The following is a 23,095-nucleotide window of genomic DNA, read 5'->3' as shown; positions in this document are numbered from 1 at the left end:
TTGGAGATAATGATTCTGACATCCGGCCTCAATATAGGAAGGGGATTTATCCATATCAGCTTGGAGAAAAAGGGGAGGAATTCTTATATTCCCTTTTAAAAAAACTATTCACCCTTTTTAAAAAACTATTCAGTTCAGAAATTCTAATAGAAGATGGCACTGGGGTGGATGCAGGGATTGAGCTATTATGCAATGTGGGTATCCTCCTACACTCACGGCTCCTACTCAAGGAACAGGTGGCAGTCATGGCTAAAGAAGCATTTGCACAGATTCATCTGGTGCACTAATTGTGCCCCTTCCTTGACCATGAAGCCTTGATCTGCAAAATATTTCTCTTACTCTTAACATTGACACTACTTCTCTTCAGTGTGATGATCCACAGGACATGCCGGTTAAGGAACATATTTCCCATACCGAAAACATTTGCATGGTCAATCCAGTTGGATTTTCTTCTCAACTAAACAGTTTGGCATGATAGAAATACTGTTCTTGCATTCCAGGCATCTCAAGAATCAGAAATATTAGAACACATAAAAAGAATTTTATTTCCAAACTATTTTATTTTATATTAGTAATTATTTAGAAAAAAGTACTATTAATCAATACCTCTCAAAGTTTTTCATCCTTAAGTGCTGTTTGGTATTCATGTGGGGGTTCAGAATAATGATGTAGCATTTGGGAACAAAAATGCAGACCAGTAAACCCAAGCTGGAGGCCAGGATGGAAAAAATCTGCACAGCCACCATATATTTTCCTTTGGTACTCAGGTAGGTGGGGACAAAGGAGATCCAAACACTGCAGAAAACCAACATGCTGAAGGTGATCCACTTGGCTTCATTGAAAGTCCCCGGCAGTTTTCGGGCTAGGAAAGCCACTAAGAAGCAGATGGTAGCCAAAAAGCCCAGGTAGCCCAGTGTGATATAGAACATGATGACAGATCCTTCATTGCATTTTAGAAGAATCTGTCCTGGTTGGGAATGCAGATCAGAATCTGGGAAGGGAGGAGAGATTCCCAGCCATATGATACATATACCAATCTGAATACCAGTGTAAGATAAGACAATCGAGTTGGGAAGACTTTTCCCCAGCCATTTCCTCATCCTGCTGGCTGGCTTTGTGGCCAGAAATGCTATCACCACCATGACAGTCTTTGCTAGCAAAGAAGACACTGCCATTGAAAAGACAACACTGAAGGTGGTTTGTTGAAGGAGACAGGTCACTTTCTTGGGGTGACCAATGAATAGAAGGGAGGTTAAGAAGGACAGAAGAAGAGAGACCAAGAGAATATATGTGATGTCCCGGTTGTTGGCTCTGACTATAGGAGTTTCTCGGTTTTTAATAAAGATTCCCAGGACAAAGGCAGTGGTAAAAGACAAAAAAGAGGCGATCAGAGCCAGACTGAAACCTAATGTTTCTTGATAAGACAGAAAACTAAAAACCTTGGGGACACATTGATCTCCATTCTTATTGGAATGCTGCTCATCTGGACATTTTTCACAGTGGGCTTCATCTGAGAAACATAAGTAATTGCTGTGTAAGTAGTGAATCCAGTAATGTTTAACACATCATAACTTATTTACCAAAAAAAGGCAGTGAAGTATAGGTAGAACATTGTTTATCCTAGGTTCCCTGTTTGTCATGCTGCCAATTCTGAACCTAAATGATTTCTATGTTTTGCCTAAACATATATTTCCTATAATTAAATATTTGTCTTATGCTGATAGAACATACTTCAATAATCACAAGAATGACCTAGTCTTAGGAAGACGTATCTGCAACCACAATTATCTGGATCATGGGGCATTTTTAGAGAGAAATAGTTTGATAGGTCACAAGTAGGTTATGTCTTTCAGCAGGTGGCAGGATTTGACAAACTTGATTCAGTTTGTGAGCTAAGCAGGGTCAGGTTTGGTTTATACTTGAATGGGATGTCTTCTTTGGTCTTGAGTCACCCACCTTCCTGTCTGGAAATTGTTCCTTCAATGCATGGAGAGCAGTCATAGCAGCAAACCGGTGCTCCCTCTCTCATCACCTTGATGTATCCTGGGAGACAACTTTCAGTACACCTAGAAAAAGGTGCCTTCTAAACAAAAAATTGGAGAAGTATAAAAATTAAGGTATTGCTTATGAAAATAATTCAGAAGATTCCAATTTAGAAAACTCAAGCATGTAATTTTAATGATTCTTTCAAATACGATGAAAATACTTTTGTCACAAAGTCATTGAAAATACCATCCTTTTCCCCCAAAAGCTTGATTTTCAGCATGATTTTTAGAATAGAATAGAGCTGGAAGGGACCTTGGAGGTCTTCTAGTCCAGCCCCCTGCTCAAGCAGGAGAACCTATTCCATTTTGTCCAAAGTCCACTCAGTTCAGATGGAACTCTGAACATATGCTATGGATACCACATCTCATCATCTTTGGCATGAATGGCCAACAATAAAAAAAAATGGGGAATGTAATACAAAGCAGGAAATGCAAAAGGTTGCCTGCTCCTATCTCAGCAATTGCTAGGACAACATCCACTATAACCTATTGTATCTCTGCCCACATCTGTCTCCTAAATTCAAGTCTTAAAGCAGGATCCGTCATGGAAGAAGCCACCTGCCTTAAAATGGCTTTATTGGCCTGCTTAACTTCCTTATATACAAGTAATATTGGACTAACCAACCACATGATTTCCATCCTGCCCAAGAACAATTCTGGCACCCACACACTTAACAATAGGGATTTTGTGAGTCCTTCATCCCAACCCTTTTTCAACATGGACCCTCCATCAGAGTGGCAAGCCTTCAATTTCAATCTATAGGAGCAGATAAATAGTAAAATGACAATAATAATCACAACTCAGCCACCTGGTTAAATGATGTTGGCCATCTGATGGCACTCTGATTGATGGAGATCTTGACTTCTGAAGAGGTCTCTCTTTCTATATTCCCAATTTTCACTCCAACAGTAGACTTGTTGGGAAACATTGCCCAGTTTATAATATCCAAGTTAGCAACAGGATTTCCATCCTCATCCAAATAAATATTATCCATGGAAAGATTGTAAAGCTGAAAGTTTCTTAGGAAAGGATGAAGCTAAAATGACAGACATTACCTTATGAATCCTAATTCAAAATAATCTGATTCAACTCAGTGCCTCTGTCTGCAAATGTTGGCAAAAAGAATCCAAGTAAGGGTTAACTCTGTCTCCCCTTTTGCTTTATAACTCTGGCCTGATCCCTTTTATGAAGTTGCTATTCTCAGATCACAATATATTTTGACCAGCTATCTGACTCTGGGTAAGCTGGCCATCTCACTATGGCTGATTCCACAATACTGATCTAAAGTGCCAACCATCTTTGGTGATAGATTTGGCTAAAACACCAATATCCCAAATTTCTTTGCCTGGAAGTTTGACTCTACTCTGTCTTTGAATCATCTTCAGCAACCTGATGCTAAATTATTCTATCTTCGTTGGTAGGTGTGCCAATGCAATCTTTTCACTTCATCTCTCTTACCTAACTTTCCCTTCTTCCTCCTCTGCTTGGAGATTGTTCTTCATCCCCTTGTCTATGTCATCTGAAACAAAATCCTCTCCCCCACATCAATTCTCTGTATTATAAGAAGGAAGAGAACTTCAGCAATTGACCTGGCTGTTCCCTGAAGATATTGAGAAGAGGGACAGATTTGAGATGTCCAGATCTTCACAGAAGACAAAGTCAAAGTTGGATGATCAAGGAGAATTTGAAGATTATTGCGACATCCTGGTGGCTATTTAATCTATAGATGTGGAATGGGACTTTCTATTGAGGCATCATTCCTTTTTCTTACAGCATCCTAAACCAGCACAAGTATTCAGTTTAAAAGATGCAGACATAGGAAATCTCCCTCTCTCATTCTTCTCACCCTACATAGAACACACATGAAAAACTGGGAAACTGTACAGTACTCCACCCCATGTCCTGGTCATTTCTTTCCCATCATGAAACTGAAGAATTGAATGGTTTGTCACTAGAACTTTAAATAAGGAAAATCTTACCTGCCATGGCTGTACTACCTGAGATACCAAATGATTGCCAACCTGCATCCTTCTCCGACTCAGATGAGAAGAAAAGACAAGATGAAGAATCCAGGAGACAGCCTGGATTGCAGTGGAAATACTGTGGCCATCCTCAGACAAAATGTCTGCAACCACATCATGGGATGGGATTTCCCAGTTCTCTTTTTCTGTGCACCTTCCCCAAATTCTCTTTGACAACTTTGGGCTTGAATAGGAACATCGAAATGCTGTCTTCACAAATGTTTTTAGAATAGAGAAATATGTATTTAAATCATAAGTTTGTGTCCTTTTGTTTGTCTGGGTTAAGAAGGATAACAAGAAGTGTTTATGCTGGAGATTAACAAATTGATAAAAATATTTCACACCTATGTCTGTCAAAGCTGTTGTAATCCACACTTTCTTTCCAAATATTTCATTAGTCTTTTCAATATCATGTATTATTATTGTTAGTATAAATGAGGCCTGAAAATCTAATTGACAAACAATAACATTTGCTTGGCTGTTGCTAAAATATTGAAGAAGGGCCTTTGTTTTCTTTTTATTTAACACAGGGAGGATTTCTGAGAATGCAACACAGATTCCTTTCTTGGTAGCCACAACTGTAAAAGTTCTTCTGAACTTTTCTCCATTTTCATTGTCTGGAGCAGCAAGGCCGATCCACATCCATTGGAAATGGAGGAGAAGTTTGACAATTGCCAAGTGAGGAGGTTCTTGTTTTGGACTCATCCGGTATGAAAAAGGGAAATGATGTTTCTGTTCAGGAATGTGGCTGATAACCCCATAGTTGATCTATGATGAAACAGAAAAGATGAGTGTTTATCTAGCTCTTAGGAACAAATATAAGTGCTTAATTTAAAGTTATTTCCAAGTGCAAAGGTGTGCTTTTCATGTGTCATTGAGAACCCTACAGTTAATATATGGATAGTCTGAATCCAGTTCAGCAGTATAGTTGAAGTATGGATAGTCTGAATCTATTTCAGCAGTAAAAAGGGGGAATTCTGCAAAATCAATGTATCTTTCAAAAGCTATGCTGTAAACTGACTCCAGAGTGAAGAAAAAATTATTTAGGTGCATAATGGAAAAGTATTATTTTTTAAAAACGTAGCTTGAGCTTTCATTCATACCTGAGGCATTTTGTAGATGCTCAGCATGCCTGAAACATGACTGAAGAGATCAGAATCAGTCCCTTCAAGCACAGCCAACAGATTTTTTGGTCTTCCACAACTGTAGTTTGGGACATTCTCCTGTCCCATGGATAGCAAATCCATAATGGAATCATATGTTATCCTTGCATTGAAAAGTATCTCATAAATGTTGTAGCCAAGGGTGATGTTTGGTAAGAGCCTTGGATTCTGGTTGATCTCATGAATGGCAAAGACAAAGGGTAGGACATGAACAAAACTCACAAACTTACTGCAAGATAAGATATATTAATAGATCTTCATTTTTATATGAATTTTTATCTTTGGCTCATAAAGGCATATCTTTTGGGGGTAACCTTTTAAGGGAATCTATGAATCATCAGCTATATTTCTATCTTTTACATGAACAGTTGAAATCTATTCTGAAGTCATTGGAAGAGTGATGGGAAGGGTCATTCTAAAAACTCATCTGGGTCATCTCATGAAGGGCTGAGGAGGTTAATAGGTTATGAGATCCTCATTCTCACTACATTGCAATGTAGGAAATATAGTCAGATATTTATTGCTGTAAATTGGCCTGTGATTTAATATGCAAAATAAATCTACAAGTGAACAGTTGAGGACTATGTCCAGGAGAAGAGAGACACAGAGAGAGAGAGAGACCGAGAGACAGACAGAGGAGAGAGAGAGAGAGAGAGAGAGAGAGAGAGAGAGAGAGAGAGAGAGAGAGAGAGAGAGAGAGAGAGAGAGAGAGAGAGAGAGAGAGAGAGAGACTGAAGTGTATCATAGACAACATTGTAGGGAATAAGAAGATATGGTGAAAAGGGTTTCCTCTTTGCCTTCAGCTAATGACTCTCCCCGGCATGACTCTATGTTGTGAAGAACCAAGCTCCATCTACCCTACAACTATTTTGTGAGAGTGACAGTAGCTCTCAGGAGTTAAAAAAAAAACCTGTCAAAATGCATGATATGCCTTAAATAGAATAAGTGTTTTCTTTAAAGCACATGGGGAGGGAAAAAAAGTGACAGGGATATTGTACTAGGAAGTGGGAATCTGTACTAAAAAGAAGATGATCATATTCAGTGCACATCAGTAATTACCTTACAAATCTGTTGGTGGGAGGCATTAAGAAACTATATGGTTGAATTACAGAACTGGATGTAGATATGATTCCACTAATCAGATAATTTCCTGGAATGTAATAATTTAACATGTACTTTTCCCCTTCTAACACATTCAGTTGACATCTGATCATCAATGCTGCACAGGGAAAATGGGGCACCAGGAAAAGCAGCAGCAGCAGCATTTTCCATACCAGGAGGGAAATCTGCAATACTCTTTGAGAGAGAAGCCACTGTCTTTGGTCTCAGAGTAGGAGAAGCAATATTCTCTCACCAAAGATGAGAGACACCCTGGCAGCAAAAATGGAGAGAGAAGCATAAAATGTCATGCTAGCATAGGCCCCTGACTACATAAATCCATCTGACATTCTTGAAGGAATGGAATTATTTTCAGGATTTTTATATGAAAAGTTACCAAATATTTGTTAAGTACTGTTGAAGGGAAATTGCTAAGTATTCTCAGTTGGCTTTCTGAGCAGGTGAATTCCAGTGGATTTTCTGGAAATAGAATAAATCACCATCATTTTGTTAATCATAAAGAGAGAGAATTGATATAGTGGGTTCTCTATAAGAAATCTCTGTGACCCATGGGCATAGTTGAAACTTAAGTTGTTTATGTGTTCCCTCAAGGGACCGGTTCTGGAAAGTTTGACTGCTTCTTACTCACCAAAGTGATTCTTGAAATACTAAATGTTGCAATATGCTAAGACAAGTGAACAGTTTTTAACTAGCCACTAAAAACATTAAATTCTTTGCTACCTACTTCTGGTATGGATGAGGCCTCTTCCTGTATTTAGGACAACTCCCTGGAATATCTGTGTTCAGGAGGTGATACATTAGTCTAATTACCGGATTAGACTAAAATATCACCTTTAAATACCTCCTTTTTTTGAATTCTGCAAAAACAAAACAAAACCAGTCACATTTGATGTGTGTAGTCACCATGAAGGCTTGGCCCATTGCAGAAGTATTATGTGTTATGACAAGATAGAAAATTATTTAACTTAACTAATTTACAAAAAAGATGGCTTATGCCTATGTAATTGTCTAGAAAGAGTATGGAAGTACTTTGTCTCTCTCCAATATGTTTTTCTCAACTTCCTAGTCTAGCATATAGCCCTAGTCTTTTCTGCTAACGTCCTTTCAAGTAGTCACCATGCTTGCTTCTGACAAATCAGTATTTCATCTTCTGGGGTAGCTAAAGTACTACTAATTACTTGGGTACTCACAGAATTGTTCCACTAAGGAAGAACCTGAACTGTCATTAGACCAATGTGAACTGCTTTGTCTTGGATCTCCCCAAATTTTCTGTGTGCAAAACCTGAACCTAATCTTTTGAAGATTGCATGGTGGTACACATTGTTGTCAATGTCATAGGACTCAAAAGACAATGGCTTTTTTTTTGTTTCACCTTTCAGCTTCCATTCAACAGCATGCTTCATAGCACTTCATGGCTATTGTCCATTGATCATTTTTGACTCCATAAATATTTCTTTATCTATTTTACAATCATGCAACTTAGGCCTTGACCAAGTACAGTAAAAAGATATTTTGAAATATAGTCACAACTTGACCCATTATGTTTTTGCAGCTCATTAACTCCTATATATAAATCAGAACATCAGATTCATGTTCTTCTGTGAAGCAATTGACTATTTTCAGGGTTGATACAGACAAGATATGTAACTAATTTACTACTTAATTTATGTTTCATCACATATTTTAGAGGAGGTTTCTAGATGCAATGAGTAGTGGTCTCATTAGTGGATACTAATTAGATGTATTTAGACCTGTTCATCACATAACATGGTCTATAGGGTTACCGTATATGCCGGCGTATAAGATGACTTCCGGAAGCGCTAAACTCGGCGCCAAAGACGGGGTTCGTCTTATACACCGAGTCGTCTTATACCCTGGAAATACTGGTAGTTTCCGGTGTATAAGACGACGTTCTAGGAAGGCGACTTGGCGATAAAGACGGGGGTCATCTTATACACTGGGTCACCTAATACGCCGGCATATATGGTACCTTTTCAGATTTTCTTAACTCCTTCACCTTCAGCCATTGTTGATATTGCACTAAATTAGCACCATCTTTTAGTCCCCTACTAGGAAATCTATGTAACTGACAGCAAAAAGGATCACATCATAAACAAGTCAGTAAAAGGCTATTTTTCAGATTAATGCACTAATGGCAAGCCAATGCAAATAAAGCAAAACACAAAATAAAATCCAAGGCATCGCAGCAGCATCCAGGAAATTTTTACCAGATCTCATCTCTAACCTTGAAGACTGATAGTCTTCCCTATTTAGAAAGATAGAGGTAAATTTTTAACAGGGGCTTCTGATGAGGTTTTTTTTTTTTTTTTTTTACAACTTATGGAGATAACCATTCTGGAATATCCAACCTTCTTTGAGGAAAATTATCTCATTTAATAAGAAATTCTAATGTCCCTACCGGCTAGTGAAAAAGTGTTCAATTGTTTTAGCACATTGCAGAATTTAGAATCAGGAATAAGTTTACGGAGTAAAAGGCAAACTTCCCTGAATTGTTCCCTTCCTGAGTCTTAAACTAGAACTATGCCCTTGAGTCATGCAAAATTGTTTTTTTTTCCCCAACTGCATACGTGTTACAACTGTTCCCAATTCCCTTTCTAATTATCAAAATTATGGTTATTTATTCTATTTTAAACAAAGTTTATGGCATTTCCATCACTACCATTTGTTGTAAACTGATGTGATGGAAATGGGATATACAACAATTGAAAATCTGACATGTATCCAACTTGGGCTCTGCTGAAAGCTGGATGTGATAGAATTGGGCAGGGATTTTGCCAGTCTGAAATTGCAGATTTGTCTACCTTGATATGGGGCCAAGCTGGACCATCTTCACCGCAGTTGTGCTCTTTTGTGAGCATTGAGATCCAACTCTGTGCCAAAGACACAACTATAGGAAGAATCTCCATCAATACATGTTAAATGCTGCTGCTGCTGCAAATACAGTTTTTTCTGCTTCAACTTCTGTCCAAATTTCCCTGTGCCACAATGCTGATAAAGTGTCCATTGAAGGTGATAATAGAAGAAAAAAAGGAGTTTAATTACTACAAGCCAGGAAACTACCTGATTAGTGGAATAACATCAGGAATGATTTCTCAACTATATCCATATGTTTTCTCCAAGCCACCAAGCCACCGATTGAAAATGTAATTTTTTCCATGTACAGGGTTCTGGTTATTTTACATGCTCTAATGCATTTTTTCTAGGAATACTTTCCATTCCCCAATTCCTCACCAGGTTATTATTTTCTCCCAATTTGCTTTAGGAAAAGGCTTCTGAAGCACATCTCTCTCTCTCTCTCTCTCTCTCTCTCTCTCTCTCTCTCTCTCCCTCTCCCTCTCCCTCTCCCTCCCTCCCTCCCTCTCCCTCTTCCTCTCCCTCTCCCTCCCTACCCATCCATCCATCCATCCATCCATCTATCCACCCACCACCCACCTATCTGCCTGCCTGCCTGCCTGCCTGCCTGCCTGCCTGCCTGCCTGCCTGCCTGCCTGCCTGCCTGCCTGCCTACCTACCTACCTACCTACCTACCTACCTACCTACCTACCTACCTACCTACCTACCTACCTATCTATCTATCTATCTATCTATCTATCTATCTATCGTGGTGCAGTGGTTAGAATGCTGAACTGCAGGTTACTTCTGCTGACTGCCAGCTGCCAGCAGTTCGGCAGTTGAGTCTCACCGCTTCAAAGTTGACTCAGCATTCCATCCTTTCGAGGTCAGTAAAATGAGGACCCAGATTGTTGGGGGTGCAATATGCTGATTCTGTAGGCACTTAGAGATGGCTATAAAGCACTGTGAAATGGTATATAAGTTTAAGTGCTATTGCTATGATGATTTCGCAAAAGTTAAGCATGCAAAGTTCCTTTTAAGTTTCTCCACAAAAGTCAGCCTCAGCAAAACTCTCCCAGGATGACTTTTTTCTAGGTAGGCTTCTGCCTGTTCCCAAAATTATTACTGTGGAGAGTCAGCAAATATTTATATTTATTTATGCCATTATACATATATAATGGCATATCTCACAGTCAAGTGATCCAATATTTTTGAGTAGAAGGAGACCTCTTAAGGCTGTTTCCCACCATCTCCTCTTTTATATCTCTGCTCTATCCTTCCTTCCTCCTTTCCCAAGCTTTCATTCCAACCAATGTCTTTTACATGTTTTCTAAGCTTTTATGACTCCCATTTCACTTTTTGTTTAAATAAAGGAATACCTTTTGAAAACCAAATTCAAGCAAAATAGAGACATAATAAGCTAATGGTTTGGCTGGAGAGGAGAATATTAAAGATTCTTCAATATAGTGCAATAACTCCAAAGCCATCAATATCCTGTAGCAAAACAGTCTCTTGGACTAAAGGTGGCTTGTTGAGAAGTGGACCATCTCCAGATGAGTAATACACCACACTTGCTCAAGAGCTAATTCACCACTTGAATCCAGAATTAGTCACCTTCTGAGTGGTATAATGGGAAGAAATAATATAATGCAATGATGACATATAGCTATACTTGGTAACACCCCCTTTTAGCATTCTGGAAGACTGTGAAGATTTGGTTCTTTTCCCAAGCACTGGGATGGGGAATTGAGCTGTGATTGAGATATCCGGATTGACCTTTGAAGAGAATGGTATCTTCTTTTAACTATTATGGATTGTTGTGAGACTCCTAGAGTCATAGGTAGCCCTGTAAGACCTGTAAATAAAATAAACAAATGTTTGGTTTTGCAAAAGTTTATTTAAACAGACTGAAGCAATTATAGTTAAGAAACTTCTCCACTTTCTTTTGCTAGTTTTCCCAACTGAGTTAGTAAATGTATATGGATTATTTTCCCAATTTTACCCTGCTCCCCCAAGTCATAACTTGGAGAAAATTATAGTTAGGATCAGCTCTGGTGATTTTCATAGGATTCCTCTGATCCTGATATACCAAGTTCACCATAACTCTTTGGTGTTTGTTTTGGGAAGAAGCTTCAGTTGGGATCAATTGGAGTGTTGCTCTAATAGAAATCTCCAAAGATGTCTATCACATGGAAAAGGCAAAAAAAATGATTCAAAAGTTTCCTGTTTTTTAACTGAATGATGAATGTATGATTAGTTTTTCAGCATTGCACTATATAGATACAAATCTATAGATACAAATATAGCATGCTTTTATGAATTGATAAATGAAATCTAAATTAAAAGGATGAACTCTGAATATCTGTTATGTTGCAGTGAGTTGATCAGCTTCTACCATATCCTGCCCTTTCTTTTGACTGTTCGTGAGATCAACCAGAATCCAAAGCTCTTACCCAACATCACCCTGGGCTACAACATCTATGAGAACTTTTTTAATGCAAGAATGCTATATGAGGGCATGCTGGACTTGCTGTCTACAGGGCAGGAGAATGTCCCAAACTACAGATGTGGAAGACAAAGAAACCTGCTGGCAGTTCTTGAAGTGACAGATTCTGAACGGTTTGATCATCTTTCTGCTGTCTTTAGCATCTATAAAATTCCACAGGTACAAATCTAAAAGGGACTTAATTCTAGATTAGCTCAGAAAACAGTACTCATATATATCACCAAATAAATTTAAAGGCAGAAAGCAGTTATTAAAAGACCTGAAAGAACTTTATTTTCACAAAGTACTTTTTTTTAAATTTCATTCCACAACATGGCTTGGAAACTAAGTATTGGCTTTGGAACTTATCCTCTTCCACTACTGAAGAACTTTTTTTCAAAGGAGCAAAATAGCAAGTAGATGAACTCTTAGTAGAATGTTTATTAAAGTTGGGCAAAAGATGGAGAAATGTTAATGCACACAAACACTTGAAGAAAAGAACAGGTCGAATGTGGCCTGTTGCAAGAATGAGTGTTTGTTGAAAAGCCTAAACTAGGTGTACAAACAAGTGTACTTCTGTCCACTTTGGTAAATGAAACTGTGAGTGGAGGTTGTCACAAATATATTAAAATGAGTTGTAGGCCAGGGCTGTTGGGAATTTTGTAAGAAGGGTATGTCAAACCAAAAGAAAGAAAGTCAAGAATGTATGAGTGCTGAATAAATTTATGTATGTTAATGCAGGGCTGAATCACTCTCATAATCAGGAAATTCCTTATTTTTTAAAAAACAAAAGTATTGTCTGAAGATCAAATAGCAAAATAAAGATATGAAGGAAAAGTGAATGGGTCAAGGAAGACCATGGAATGACTTATAACACATCCAGACAGCAGCTTTAACATGCTTCCATTTGTCCTCATGACAATCCAAAGGATGTCATCATAAACATATTTTCTCATATAATGAACAAGAGCTTATCACAATTTCAGCATCCTTGGGTCCTTTAGAATGAGGTTATTAAACATGCCCTTCCAAATCAGATGTCTGAGTCTGTTATTACTAACCAATTAAACAGTTTAGTAATACATTTTTGAAATGCAGAGTCCTTGGTACTCTCTGAGTGTGGTTGTTTTCTTGTAGACATTTCATTATTCAATGCACTGATGATGTTACCTAGTTTGGGTAATGAAACATCTGCAAGAAAACAACCAAGCTCAGAGAGCACCAACTATCCCTCATTTCAACTCTGAGCTATAAAATATGCTCCTTTATTGGTAAATTTTTGAAATCAATTATATAAAAATAATGAAATAATATTCAAACAATAAATTTGATGGGGTGGGATATACAAAACAATATTTCAATTCTACATATGAAGTAATCAAATAAGGAGTAATCTATGAGAAATAAACATGCTTGTCTATTCAATGAAAGAAAAAAAATTCCATAAGAAGTAGCATCATATGGACTGGGATTGGAGTTTAGGCTAGTTCTGAAGCTGAAATTCTGGATTTAGCCATAACTAACAATCTGAATGGGATTCTCTCTCTCTGTCTCTCTATTTCTCTCTCTCTATTTCTCTCTCTCTATTTCTCTCTCTCTCTCTCTCTCTCTCTCTCTCTCTCTCTCTCTCTCTCTCTCTCTCTCTCTCTCTGTCCCTGGTAAATCAGGTGAGTTTTCTGTTCCAAAGTATTAAGATGTTCATATCTATTTGGATTATTTGCTGACTACTAACTATGTGGGTGACCCTTAGAGTTTTAGGGCAAATATGAGTCTTAGTTGTTGGCAACAAAATTGCCCCACTGCATCCACTCTATTAGTTGCATGGGTAGAGTTTCACCAGAAGGATGTACTTGCATGAGGTTCATCCATGAGGATCACTGACAAATTAGGAGAGAGCTCCCTAGCATCAAAGGGAGTGATCAGGACAAGAGATGAAAAAACCAGGAGAGCTAACAAGTTTCATGTAGGTATTGTTTTCTGTAAACGTCTCTCAGCAGTGGCTCTTACATTTAAACATCTGATTTTTATCATTAAAAGTGACACAAACTACCAATGTATTCTCTTTCATCTTAGATCAACTATGGTGTTAGCCACATTCCTGAGAAAAATCATCATTTTCCTTTTTTCTACCGGATGACCCCAAAACAAGAACCTCCTTGCTCAGCCATTGTCCAGCTGCTCCTGCATTTCCAGTGGACATGGATTGGCCTCCTTTCTCAGGACAATGAAAGAGGAGAAAACTTTAAAAGAAGCTTGGCAACTCTAGCTATAAAAAACGGGGTTTGCATTGTCCTCTCAGAAACAATCCCTGCAACAAATAAGGATACAAGTCTCGGAAAAATGTTTATGAAAAGAAAAAGGCAAAAGCTTTTTTTCCTTATCAATAGTCAAATAAAAATTATAGTTTGTCAATTGGATTTTCAGGCCACAGCGATGCTATCAGGACTAATACAAACTTCTGGAAGGAAGAATGCATTCGTTGGGGGGAAAGTGTGGATTGCAACAACTTTGACAGATATAAGTATAACAATGTTTTACTATGGGGTGGATCTCCAACATAAACATGCTTTGTTTTCCTTCCTTACCCACACAAAGACAAAAAAACAATACTATGACTTTAATTCATATTCTTCTGCTGTCTTTCAATTTGGAAAGGAAGCATTCCAGTGTTCCTACTCAAAGGCTGTGAAGTCTAAGAAAGTTTGGGAAAGATGCAAAGAAAAAGAGAACTGGGAATTCCCACTCCATGACATGGTTGCAAGAATGCAGTCTGAGGATGCCTCCTCTATTTCCAAAGCTATCCACGCTGTGGCCTTGGTCCTCAATGCTGCCTCTTCCTCCCAACTGAGTACCAGGAAGATGCAAGTTGGAGACCATCAGTCGCTCCAAATTGTACAACCATGGCAGGTAAGACTTCTTAAAGGTTCCACTGATGCTCCCCTTTCAATACCTTAGTATTAAATTGGGAATACAAGGGATGAGAGATTCTAAATACCAGTTGCCCTGTTTGCAGTATTTGAGAGTGTTGAGAAAGAGATTATGTGGATAAACCTTGCAAATTTAAACTATCTGTCTGATCTGGGAATCTATAATAAAAGAGATACTTCCATAGTGACAAGGCAGTTTTCCCCATTTACAAATTAAATATGCATCAGGATGCTTCATCAATCTTCAGTTCTCATCCCAAGATAGCACATGCTGATCTTGTCTAGTTGTCAAGCCAAGAAGTTAATCCTAACTTTGTATTTTGGATTACTTCAGATGCCTCAATAGTTAGTCTTTGAAAGAGACAACTTTGCTATGAAACCTTTGTCCCATTCATAGCCCAAAGCTAAGCCCCTCTAACTTCTTATAGATCTGAACTAGAGGGCTTCCAAGGTCCCTGCCATCTCTGTTATTCTATGTTCTGTGTTTAAGCCTTCAAATATCTCAAATTGTCCTATCTCAGATGGGGTTGTGGTGGTGAAGCAGCAGAAGCTTGGAATTCTATTATCCCCTTTGTGGGGGTATGGACAAACCCTCTCACATCTGATGGACAGTGCCTTCTTTATATGATTTTCTAGGTTTAGACAACAAGAGAATCTGACACTCAGTATCTCCCAATGGAAAGTAGTAGTAGTAGTAGTAGTAGTAGTAGTAGTAGTAGTAGTAGTAGTAGTAATAATAATAATAATAATAATAATAATAATAATAATAATGGTGGTGGTGGTGATGATGATGATGATGATGGAAGTGATCATGGAGGTCATCTAGTCAAACCCTCTGCTCAGGCAGGAAACTCTATATGATTTCAGACAAATGACTGTCCACTCTCTTCTTAAAAACTTCCAGCGCTGGAGCATTCACAGCTTCTGGAGGCAGGTTGTTCCATTGATTAATTGTCAGAAAATTTCTCCTTAGTTTTAGGATGCTTCTCTCCTTGATTAGTTTCCATCCATTGCTTCTTGTCCTGCCTTCAGGTGCTTTGGAGAATAGCCTGACTCAGTGGTGGGATTCATCTGGTTTGCACCAGTCTGGCAGAACTGGTAGCTGATTTTTTGTTGCCCAAACAAAAAATCAGCTACCAGAAGGACTTTCCAGAAGCAGCATCCACACAGAGAACCAGTTGTTCACATATTTGAATCCCACCATTGTCTTGACTCCCTCTTCTTTGTGGCAACCCCTGAGATATTGGAACACTGCTATCATACCACTCCTCGTCCTTCTCTTCATTAAACTAGACATACCCAATTCCAGCAACCGTTCCTTATATGCTTTAGCCTCCAGTCCCCTAATCATCTTTGTTGCTCTTCTCTGTGCTCTTTCTAGAGTCTCAACATCTTTTTTACATCATGGTGACCAAAACTGAATGCAGTATTCCAAGTGTGGCCTTACCAAGGCACTGTATCAACACTTCATGTGATCTTGATTCTATCCCTCTGTTAATGTAGCCTAGAACTGTTTTGGCTTTTTTTGATAGCTGCAGAACAATGCTGGCTCATATTTAAGTCATTGTCCACTAGGACTCCGAGATCCCTCTCACAGTTAGTACTATTGAGCAAGGTACCACCTATGCCAGGGCTTTTCAACCTTTTCACCGATTGTACCACTTTTAGGATATGGCAATATTTGAGTACCACCTAGCAAGGTGTCAAAGACTTGATGACCAAAAAAAAAAAAAAAAAAACCCCAACAACTATTCAAAGTTGCAATTGCACTGAAGTGACTTGTGACCATTTTTCACACTTATGACCACTGCAGCATGCCCAGGTTCATGTGATTTATATTTGGATGCTTGGCAACTGAAGGAAGAATTTCCTTTCTTCTGAAGGAAGAATTTGAACCCCCCATATTTTTCCTCTTCCATATATTTATCAAACAAGGAAAAGGAGACAGAAAAGACAAGCCACTGAGGGAACTAGCTTAAAAAGGCACATTCCCCTTTAAGAATTAGCTACTGGCTAGAAAGGAAAGTTAAGGAGCCAGCAGCCGACACTTAAGGAAGAAAAAAAATGTAGTAAGTACTGGCTGCTGGTTAAGACAGCCTCCCCAAATGGCTCGGTTCATAAGTAAAGGAATGTTACAGGCAAAATCCATTCAGGAGAAAAATACTTCAAAATCCCTTGCAGCAAAACTTACAGCTAACAATAGCAGAGCAATAGAATCTAACATGAGACATCAGCCATCAGCCAAATAGAAATTGCCAAACACTCCTTAAGAACACAAGCCCACATTGCACAAATCCCAGAACTTTGAAGTCACAAAAGCACATTAGAATCCTTCCACTCTCCCGGTTTGTTGTTCAGCTGAAATGGCACTTCGTTTCTGCCCTTAAATATCTCCTCTCGAGCAGCCGGGGCAGCAGCAGCTGGAGGTTTGTTTCATCTGGTCTATTTCAAACGGCAGCCCCACAAATACTAGAATACTGCTATCATATCACCGTTATTCCTTCTTTTTTTAAATTAGCCAAACCCAAGTCCTGCAGCCATTCTTCATATGTTCTAGTCTCCAGGCCTTTGATCATCTTATGTTGCTCTTCTCTGTACTTTTTCCAAGGTCTCAACATCTTTTTTGTAGTATGGTGACCAAAATTGGTTGCAGTATTCCAGGTGTGAGCAAGGGAAACAAAAGGAGAGCAGGAGAGAAAGAAGACTGAGAAATGAGAGAAAACAAGAAATAGCAGACAATGAGACAATTGATAAGAGGCAGAAAAAGAGACCAGTGAGAAGTATCCATAGATATAAGGAACAAAAGAGTGAATAACAATGTGAGAAAGCAAGGCAAAAAAGCATCTGGAAGGGAGAATAATAAAGACCGTGTGACTGAGCAAATCCTGTAAGAAAGATTATCTGTGGAATGAGTGGATACCAGGAAAAATAGGCTAGGAGAGCAGATGTGTCTGGCTTTGGGAGTGGGGTGTAAGGGGAATTTCCTACTAAACAAGCAGAAAGAAAGACTTAATCCACTACACAGGTCATGTTCTGATAGGTTGCTGAAATTTAGGTTTCGTCCTCTGTGAAGACTCTCCTCCATTGCCACTTTCCCTTCCTGCAGCACACAGGTCTATGCATGTTTCCTTCTCTCAGACATTGTAATCAAAAAGGGAAGGGAGATGGGTACACTGACAGGTTCACTGAAGAAGGTAGCACAATTCATGGTGCAACAGATGACAAAAAGATGAAATGGGGTTAAAGTTAGGGCATCAATGAGTTTGCTGATACAAGGAGTGGTGACAAGAAACTCTATTTCTTTAGCACTAATCTCTATGTTCCCACATTCTGGGATCTGTTCTCCTTCCTAACCAAGTTCATTCTGTCTTTTATTTCTTTGGATTTGCTTTGTTCCTCCACTCCATCAAAGCTTCTGTTATTTGTACAATCACCAAAGGTCATCTCTTTCATCCTTCCCTATTTCCTACTAGGCTTGCCACATTCAGAGCTGTGTCATCTGAAGGACAGGGGAGAACTGAAATAGGATGCAATGTGTAAGCTATTTACAGTTGGTTTGATCTCCAGAAAGGAACCATTTCAGAGAATAGAAAACAGAGTATGATTTTGTGCTGTCTGAGTTATACACATGTACAAACACACATAAGCAGGATTGCTCTAAAAAAGTAAAGCATAAGAAATCAAGAAAATCTCATACAGTATCACAGAAAAACTTGGATCTGATGACATTCAATCAACTCTTGAAATTTCAGCATTATGTAATTTTGCTTTTTGTTCTTGCTGTTAACATTATGATGCTAAACTAGAACTTTGTAGGAGAATGCAATGATTCTTTCAAGAAAGTAAAAGATATAGTAGATGTGAAAAAGATCTGGTATTCCATAGAAAAGTAGGGACAGAAGCTTAAAATCTGGAATCATCCTCTTGCAGACCAAAGTGCTGAGTCAAAGATGTTGAATTATTCAAAGTAATTCCAGTCCAGAATTATAGCCATAGATACATTGAATAAGGACTCAGTGTATACTGTATGTGATTTTCTTTGTCATTCAGCTTCATCAGTTCATAAGAAATTTCCAGCTTCAAAATATTTCCAGGGATGGAATTTATTTGGATGAAAATGCTGACTTTCATATCATCCACTGGACAGTTTTTCCTAACAAGTCTACTGCTGGGGTGGAAATTGGAAGTGTAGAAAGAGAAGCCTCTTCTGAAGTCTATGTCTCCATCAATCACAGTGCTATCCAATGGCCAACATCATTTAACAAGGTAGCTGACTCTGCTTCATTTTGAGTCTTCTATTTACCTCCACATATGAAAACTTTTCTGCTCAGAAATAACTCTCATTGAAGACAATTGAGATAACCTCCAAATAAAGGAACCTAAAGTCCCATTAATTCATTAGCTATCATGTGTCTTTAGGTGTATTTCAGTAGTTACCACAATCTGCTATACCACTAATTGTTAAACTGGAATATAACACTATAATTAATGGCCTATCATACAATCTTACTGTCAATAAGAAAAAAATCCAGATGTTAAAGAGAGCAGCCCACTGAATTGCACAAGAGAAAAGTATCAAGTTGAGAATGTGATGGGGTAAATGGGCGCAGTTGAAAAAAGGCAATTCATAATACAATGTTTAGCCCCAGGGGAGAAACATAGGGACTTTTGCAGAGATAAAAAATGTCAGAGTTTGGGGTTTCCTGCCCAAGCAAAGAAGGAGAGAATGACAGAAGATATAGCATTCCCATATATGCCTTAAGGAGAAACACCTTTTGCAATGGAACCACTTTCCTATGAATGGAGAATAAGACAAAGGGAATGTTTCTGGATTGAAACAGAAATTGAACCAGAAAGAGAATCATCTTTATTTGCTACTGGCACATAATGTCCTTTTCCATAAAGGTCCATGTTAAAAGTTGTGAGATATGCAATAAATGTACATTTTGTAATTTTCCATTTCTGCTTAAGGAATAGGCATGTAGAGGCACTTAACTAAGGTACTTTTAGAAAAGGAAATGTAGTAAGCTGGAGGAACAGAAAGAGACTATATACACCAGTGGTGGCAAACCTATGGCACGGGTGCCAGAGGCGGCACTCAGAGCCCTCTCTGTGGGCACACGTGCCATCGCCCCAGTCCTAGGCCTTCAGCTGGGTTTTATAAAACCTTTTCACTTTAGGACTGCACTGCCATGTGCAAAAAAAAAAAAAAAAAGGTTCAATCAGTCAATTTCAACTTCTCGCAGGAAAAAAAACGATCTTGCAAAGTTGGAATTGATTGATTGAACTTTTTAGTCCCACCCAGTCTGCCATTACCACCGCAGCCACGCACAGCCAATGGGCCACACCCACCCAGCACTCGACGATGCATAAGTGGGTTTTGGGTTGCAGTTTGGGCACTCAGTCTCTAAAAGGTTCGCCATGACTGATATACACTGACTCAAAGCATACTTTTAGAATAGTGCACACTACTGTAGAATAGCATATAGTTTATGAATGACATATTATCCAATTTATATAAGGTTTATTCTTTATTCAAACTACCTAAAGTTAGTATTTTAAAGTATTATATTAACCAAAGAACAACCATGTTTAACTGAAGCATGAACTCTGTTACATACATAGCTTCTGGATGAAAAACATGCACTCTTACAGGAAACATAAATAATTTGTAATTGCTGAAATTATATAGTTTAGGCAAACAGGCTCATTTTATAGATAAGCTATATCCTGAGTTAGCAAGATGTCATGAATCATGCCACAGACAAGGAAGGGGAGATAAGACATGAGCAAAGGGGCTTTTGATCATATAATTGGAGGGTCTGGTTACTAGGCGGTAGAAAAGCATATGACCAATCAGACCTATCAATTAGGTCTAGAAAGGAAGGATGTGGTGTAATTCTACGGGACAGGGTATAATAGTTTATGCTGAAATGATTCAAGTGTGGCCTCTTGGACATACAGAGGTACACCAGCCTTTGCAAACACTTTTAATAAAACTTTGTTTTGCTTTCCAACAACTTTGGAGTTGAATTTTATTCCTCATAAATGATATCTCCAAAGCCTAGAATGGAAAGGAATGGTGGTCCCCATCAGTAACTGCTGTGCCACTACTCCTTGGCTGAGCTGGCTCACTGTACTACCTGGCTACCAGAAACCTATTCCTTGAAATAAAACCTGTTGTTGTTGTTGTTAACTGCAAAGTCGTGTCCGACCCATCGCGACCCCATGGACAACGTTCCTCCAGGCCTTCCTGTCCTCTACCATCTTCTGGAGTCCATTTAAGCTCACGCCTACAGCTTCAGTGACTCCATCCAGCCATCTCATTCTCTGTCATCCCCTTCTTCTATTGCCCTCAATCTTTCCCAGCATTAGGCCCTTCTCCAGTGAGTCCTTCCTTCTCATTAGGTGGCCAAAGTACTTGAGTTTCAAGTTCAGGATCTGGCCTTCTAAAGAGCAGTCGGGGTTGATCTCCTCTAGGACTGACTGGTTTGATCACCTTGCAGTCCAGGGGACTTGCAGGAGTCTTCTCCAGCACCATAATTCAGAGGCCTCAATTCTTTGGCGCTCAGCCTTTCTTATGGTCCAACTTTCACAGCCATACATTGCAACTGGGAAAACCATGGCCTGGACTATACGCACTTTTGTTGGCAGGGTGATGTCTCTGCTTTTTAGTATGCTGTCTAGATTTGCCATAGTTTTCCTCCCCAGGAGCAAGCGTCTTTTAATTTCTTGGCTGCAGTCCCCATCTGAGGTGATCTTTGAGCCCAGAAAAATAAAATCTGTCACTACCTCCATTTCTTCCCCATCTATTTGCCAGGAATTGAGAGGGCCAGATGTCAAGATTTTGGTTTTTTTAATGTTGAGTTTCAAGCCAACTTTTGCACTCTCCTTCTTTACCCGCATCAAGAGGCTCTTTAGTTCCTCTTCAAATAAAACCTACTTAACCCCAATTCATAGGTTGCCCTAACTGATCTTTATTTTTATGTTTAGATGGTGCCTTCTTCTAGATGTTCAGAAAGTTGTTATTCTGGATATGCCAAGCTCATGAGAAAGGGAGCACCAATTTGCTGCTATGACTGTTCTCTGTGTATGGAAGGAACATTTTCAATGCAAGAAGGTAGGTAGCTCTGGGAAAAAAGTGAAATTGAGGATGCAATCAATATTCACTCTTGTTTTTCTGGGCAACAATTACTAAAGTTGTTTACTTTCCTACCAGCTGTAGATCTAATTAGGAACATAGTAGTTTCATAATTCTACAAAGCAATAAAAATTAAATTTCTCAACAGCATCCACAGACTTTTCAAGGATTGGGTACCAATCATCCAATTTTGTGTAATGATGTGGCTTTTAAAATACATAATAAAAGGGAGATGAAATTTCTCAAGTTGTTGCCTTCTTACCTGGTTTCAGGAAAGAAGACACATTTTGCGAGAGTTGATAGTCTCATTGGTTCCTCAGTCTTTAAAACAAGCAATGATTATTTCTAATTAATGTTGGGACCTACACATTTTCATGATTCTACCGCTGTAGAACTAGACAGGTGATATATATTTTTTTTCAGATGCAGCCCATTGTGAAAAGTGTCCAGATGGCCAGTATTCCAATAAGAAGCGAGATCAGTGTGTCTCCAAAAGTATAAGCTTCTTATCCTATGAAGAACTGTTGGGATTCATTTTGGCTTTCTTTGCCATTGCTTTGTCCCTGATCACTGCCTTCATTCTGGGAATCTTCATTAAATACCAAGAAACTCCCATAGTCAAAGCTAACAATCGGGACCTCACCTACACTCTTCTGATCTTCCTCTTGCTTGCTTTCTTGACCTCCCTTCTGTTTATTGGTCATCCTAAGAAAGTGACTTGTCTTCTTCGGCAAGTCACCTTCAGTTTTGTTTTCTCAGTTGCCGTATCTTCCTTGCTCGCAAAGACTATCATGGTGGTAGTTGCATTTTTGGCCACAAAGCCAGGAAGCAGGATGAGAAAATGGCTGGGGAAAACTCTGGCCAACTCCATTGTCTTGTCCTGTTCTGGGTGTCAAGTGGGAATCTGCATGATATGGCTAGGATTCTCTCCCCCATTCTCAGATTCTGACTTGCATTCCCAACCGAGACACATCTTGCTGCAATGCAATGAAGGCTCAGTCATCATGTTCTATTCTGTCCTTGGCTACATGGGCTTTTTGGCTGCTATCTGTTTCTTTGTGGCTTTCTTGGCCCGAAAGCTTCCAGGGACTTTCAATGAAGCCAAGTGGATCACCTTCAGCATGCTGGTCTTCTGCTGTGTTTGGATCTCCTTTGTCCCCACCTACCTGAGCACCAAAGGGAAATACATGGTGGCCGTCCAGATCTTTTCCATCCTGGCCTCCAGCCTTGGCTTACTAGTCTGCATCTTTCTCCCCAAATGCTACATCATTATTCTGAGATCTGAGTTGAACACCAAGGAGCATCTAATAAGAAAAAAGAATGAGGGCTCCCAATTTTAG

General features: G+C 39.0%; 2 protein-coding genes across 2 annotated transcripts; one reads left to right on the top strand and one right to left on the bottom strand.

Annotated features, from left to right (window-relative positions):
- Positions 1-599: 599 nt before the first annotated feature.
- Positions 600-11,303, bottom strand: LOC120313423 (vomeronasal type-2 receptor 26-like). The gene is made up of 5 exons (XM_039355336.1): positions 11,205-11,303; positions 9,204-9,358; positions 5,171-5,459; positions 2,887-3,082; positions 600-1,510 (listed from the first exon to the last, which is right to left on the bottom strand). Exons 1-5 carry the CDS (start codon positions 11,301-11,303, stop codon positions 600-602), a joined length of 1,650 nt encoding a protein of 549 aa, XP_039211270.1.
- A 3,147-nt stretch (positions 11,304-14,450) lies between these two features.
- LOC120313422 (vomeronasal type-2 receptor 26-like) lies at positions 14,451-23,095 on the top strand. Its single transcript, XM_039355335.1, has 3 exons — positions 14,451-14,594; positions 21,608-21,734; positions 22,179-23,095. The coding sequence occupies exons 1-3, from the start codon at positions 14,451-14,453 to the stop codon at positions 23,093-23,095; spliced, it is 1,188 nt and encodes a 395-aa protein (XP_039211269.1).

This window comes from Crotalus tigris, unplaced genomic scaffold, assembly GCF_016545835.1.
Source record: "Crotalus tigris isolate CLP2741 ecotype Arizona unplaced genomic scaffold, ASM1654583v1 scf7180000018682.9941245338:1185362, whole genome shotgun sequence".
Lineage (NCBI taxonomy): Eukaryota > Metazoa > Chordata > Lepidosauria > Squamata > Viperidae > Crotalus > Crotalus tigris.
The sequence above is the reverse complement of the archived record's forward strand: the minus strand, read 5'-3'. Positions and strand labels throughout refer to the sequence as shown.

Coding starts and splice junctions, on each gene's coding strand:
- LOC120313422 (XM_039355335.1), top strand. CDS start 14,451: ATGCAGTCTGAGGATGCCTCCTCTATTTCCAAAGCTATCCACGCTGTG. Junction 14,595..21,607: donor AAATTGTACAACCATGGCAG/GTAAGACTTCTT, acceptor TTTTATGTTTAG/ATGGTGCCTTCTTCTAGATG. Junction 21,735..22,178: donor AACATTTTCAATGCAAGAAG/GTAGGTAGCTCT, acceptor ATTTTTTTTCAG/ATGCAGCCCATTGTGAAAAG.
- LOC120313423 (XM_039355336.1), bottom strand. CDS start 11,303: ATGGTGAACTTGGTATATCAGGATCAGAGGAATCCTATGAAAATCACC. Junction 5,460..9,203: donor CACAAAAGAGCACAACTGCG/GTGAAGATGGTC, acceptor CTTATCTTGCAG/TAAGTTTGTGAGTTTTGTTC. Junction 3,083..5,170: donor GCATCTACAAAATGCCTCAG/GTATGAATGAAA, acceptor CTGTCATTTTAG/CTTCATCCTTTCCTAAGAAA.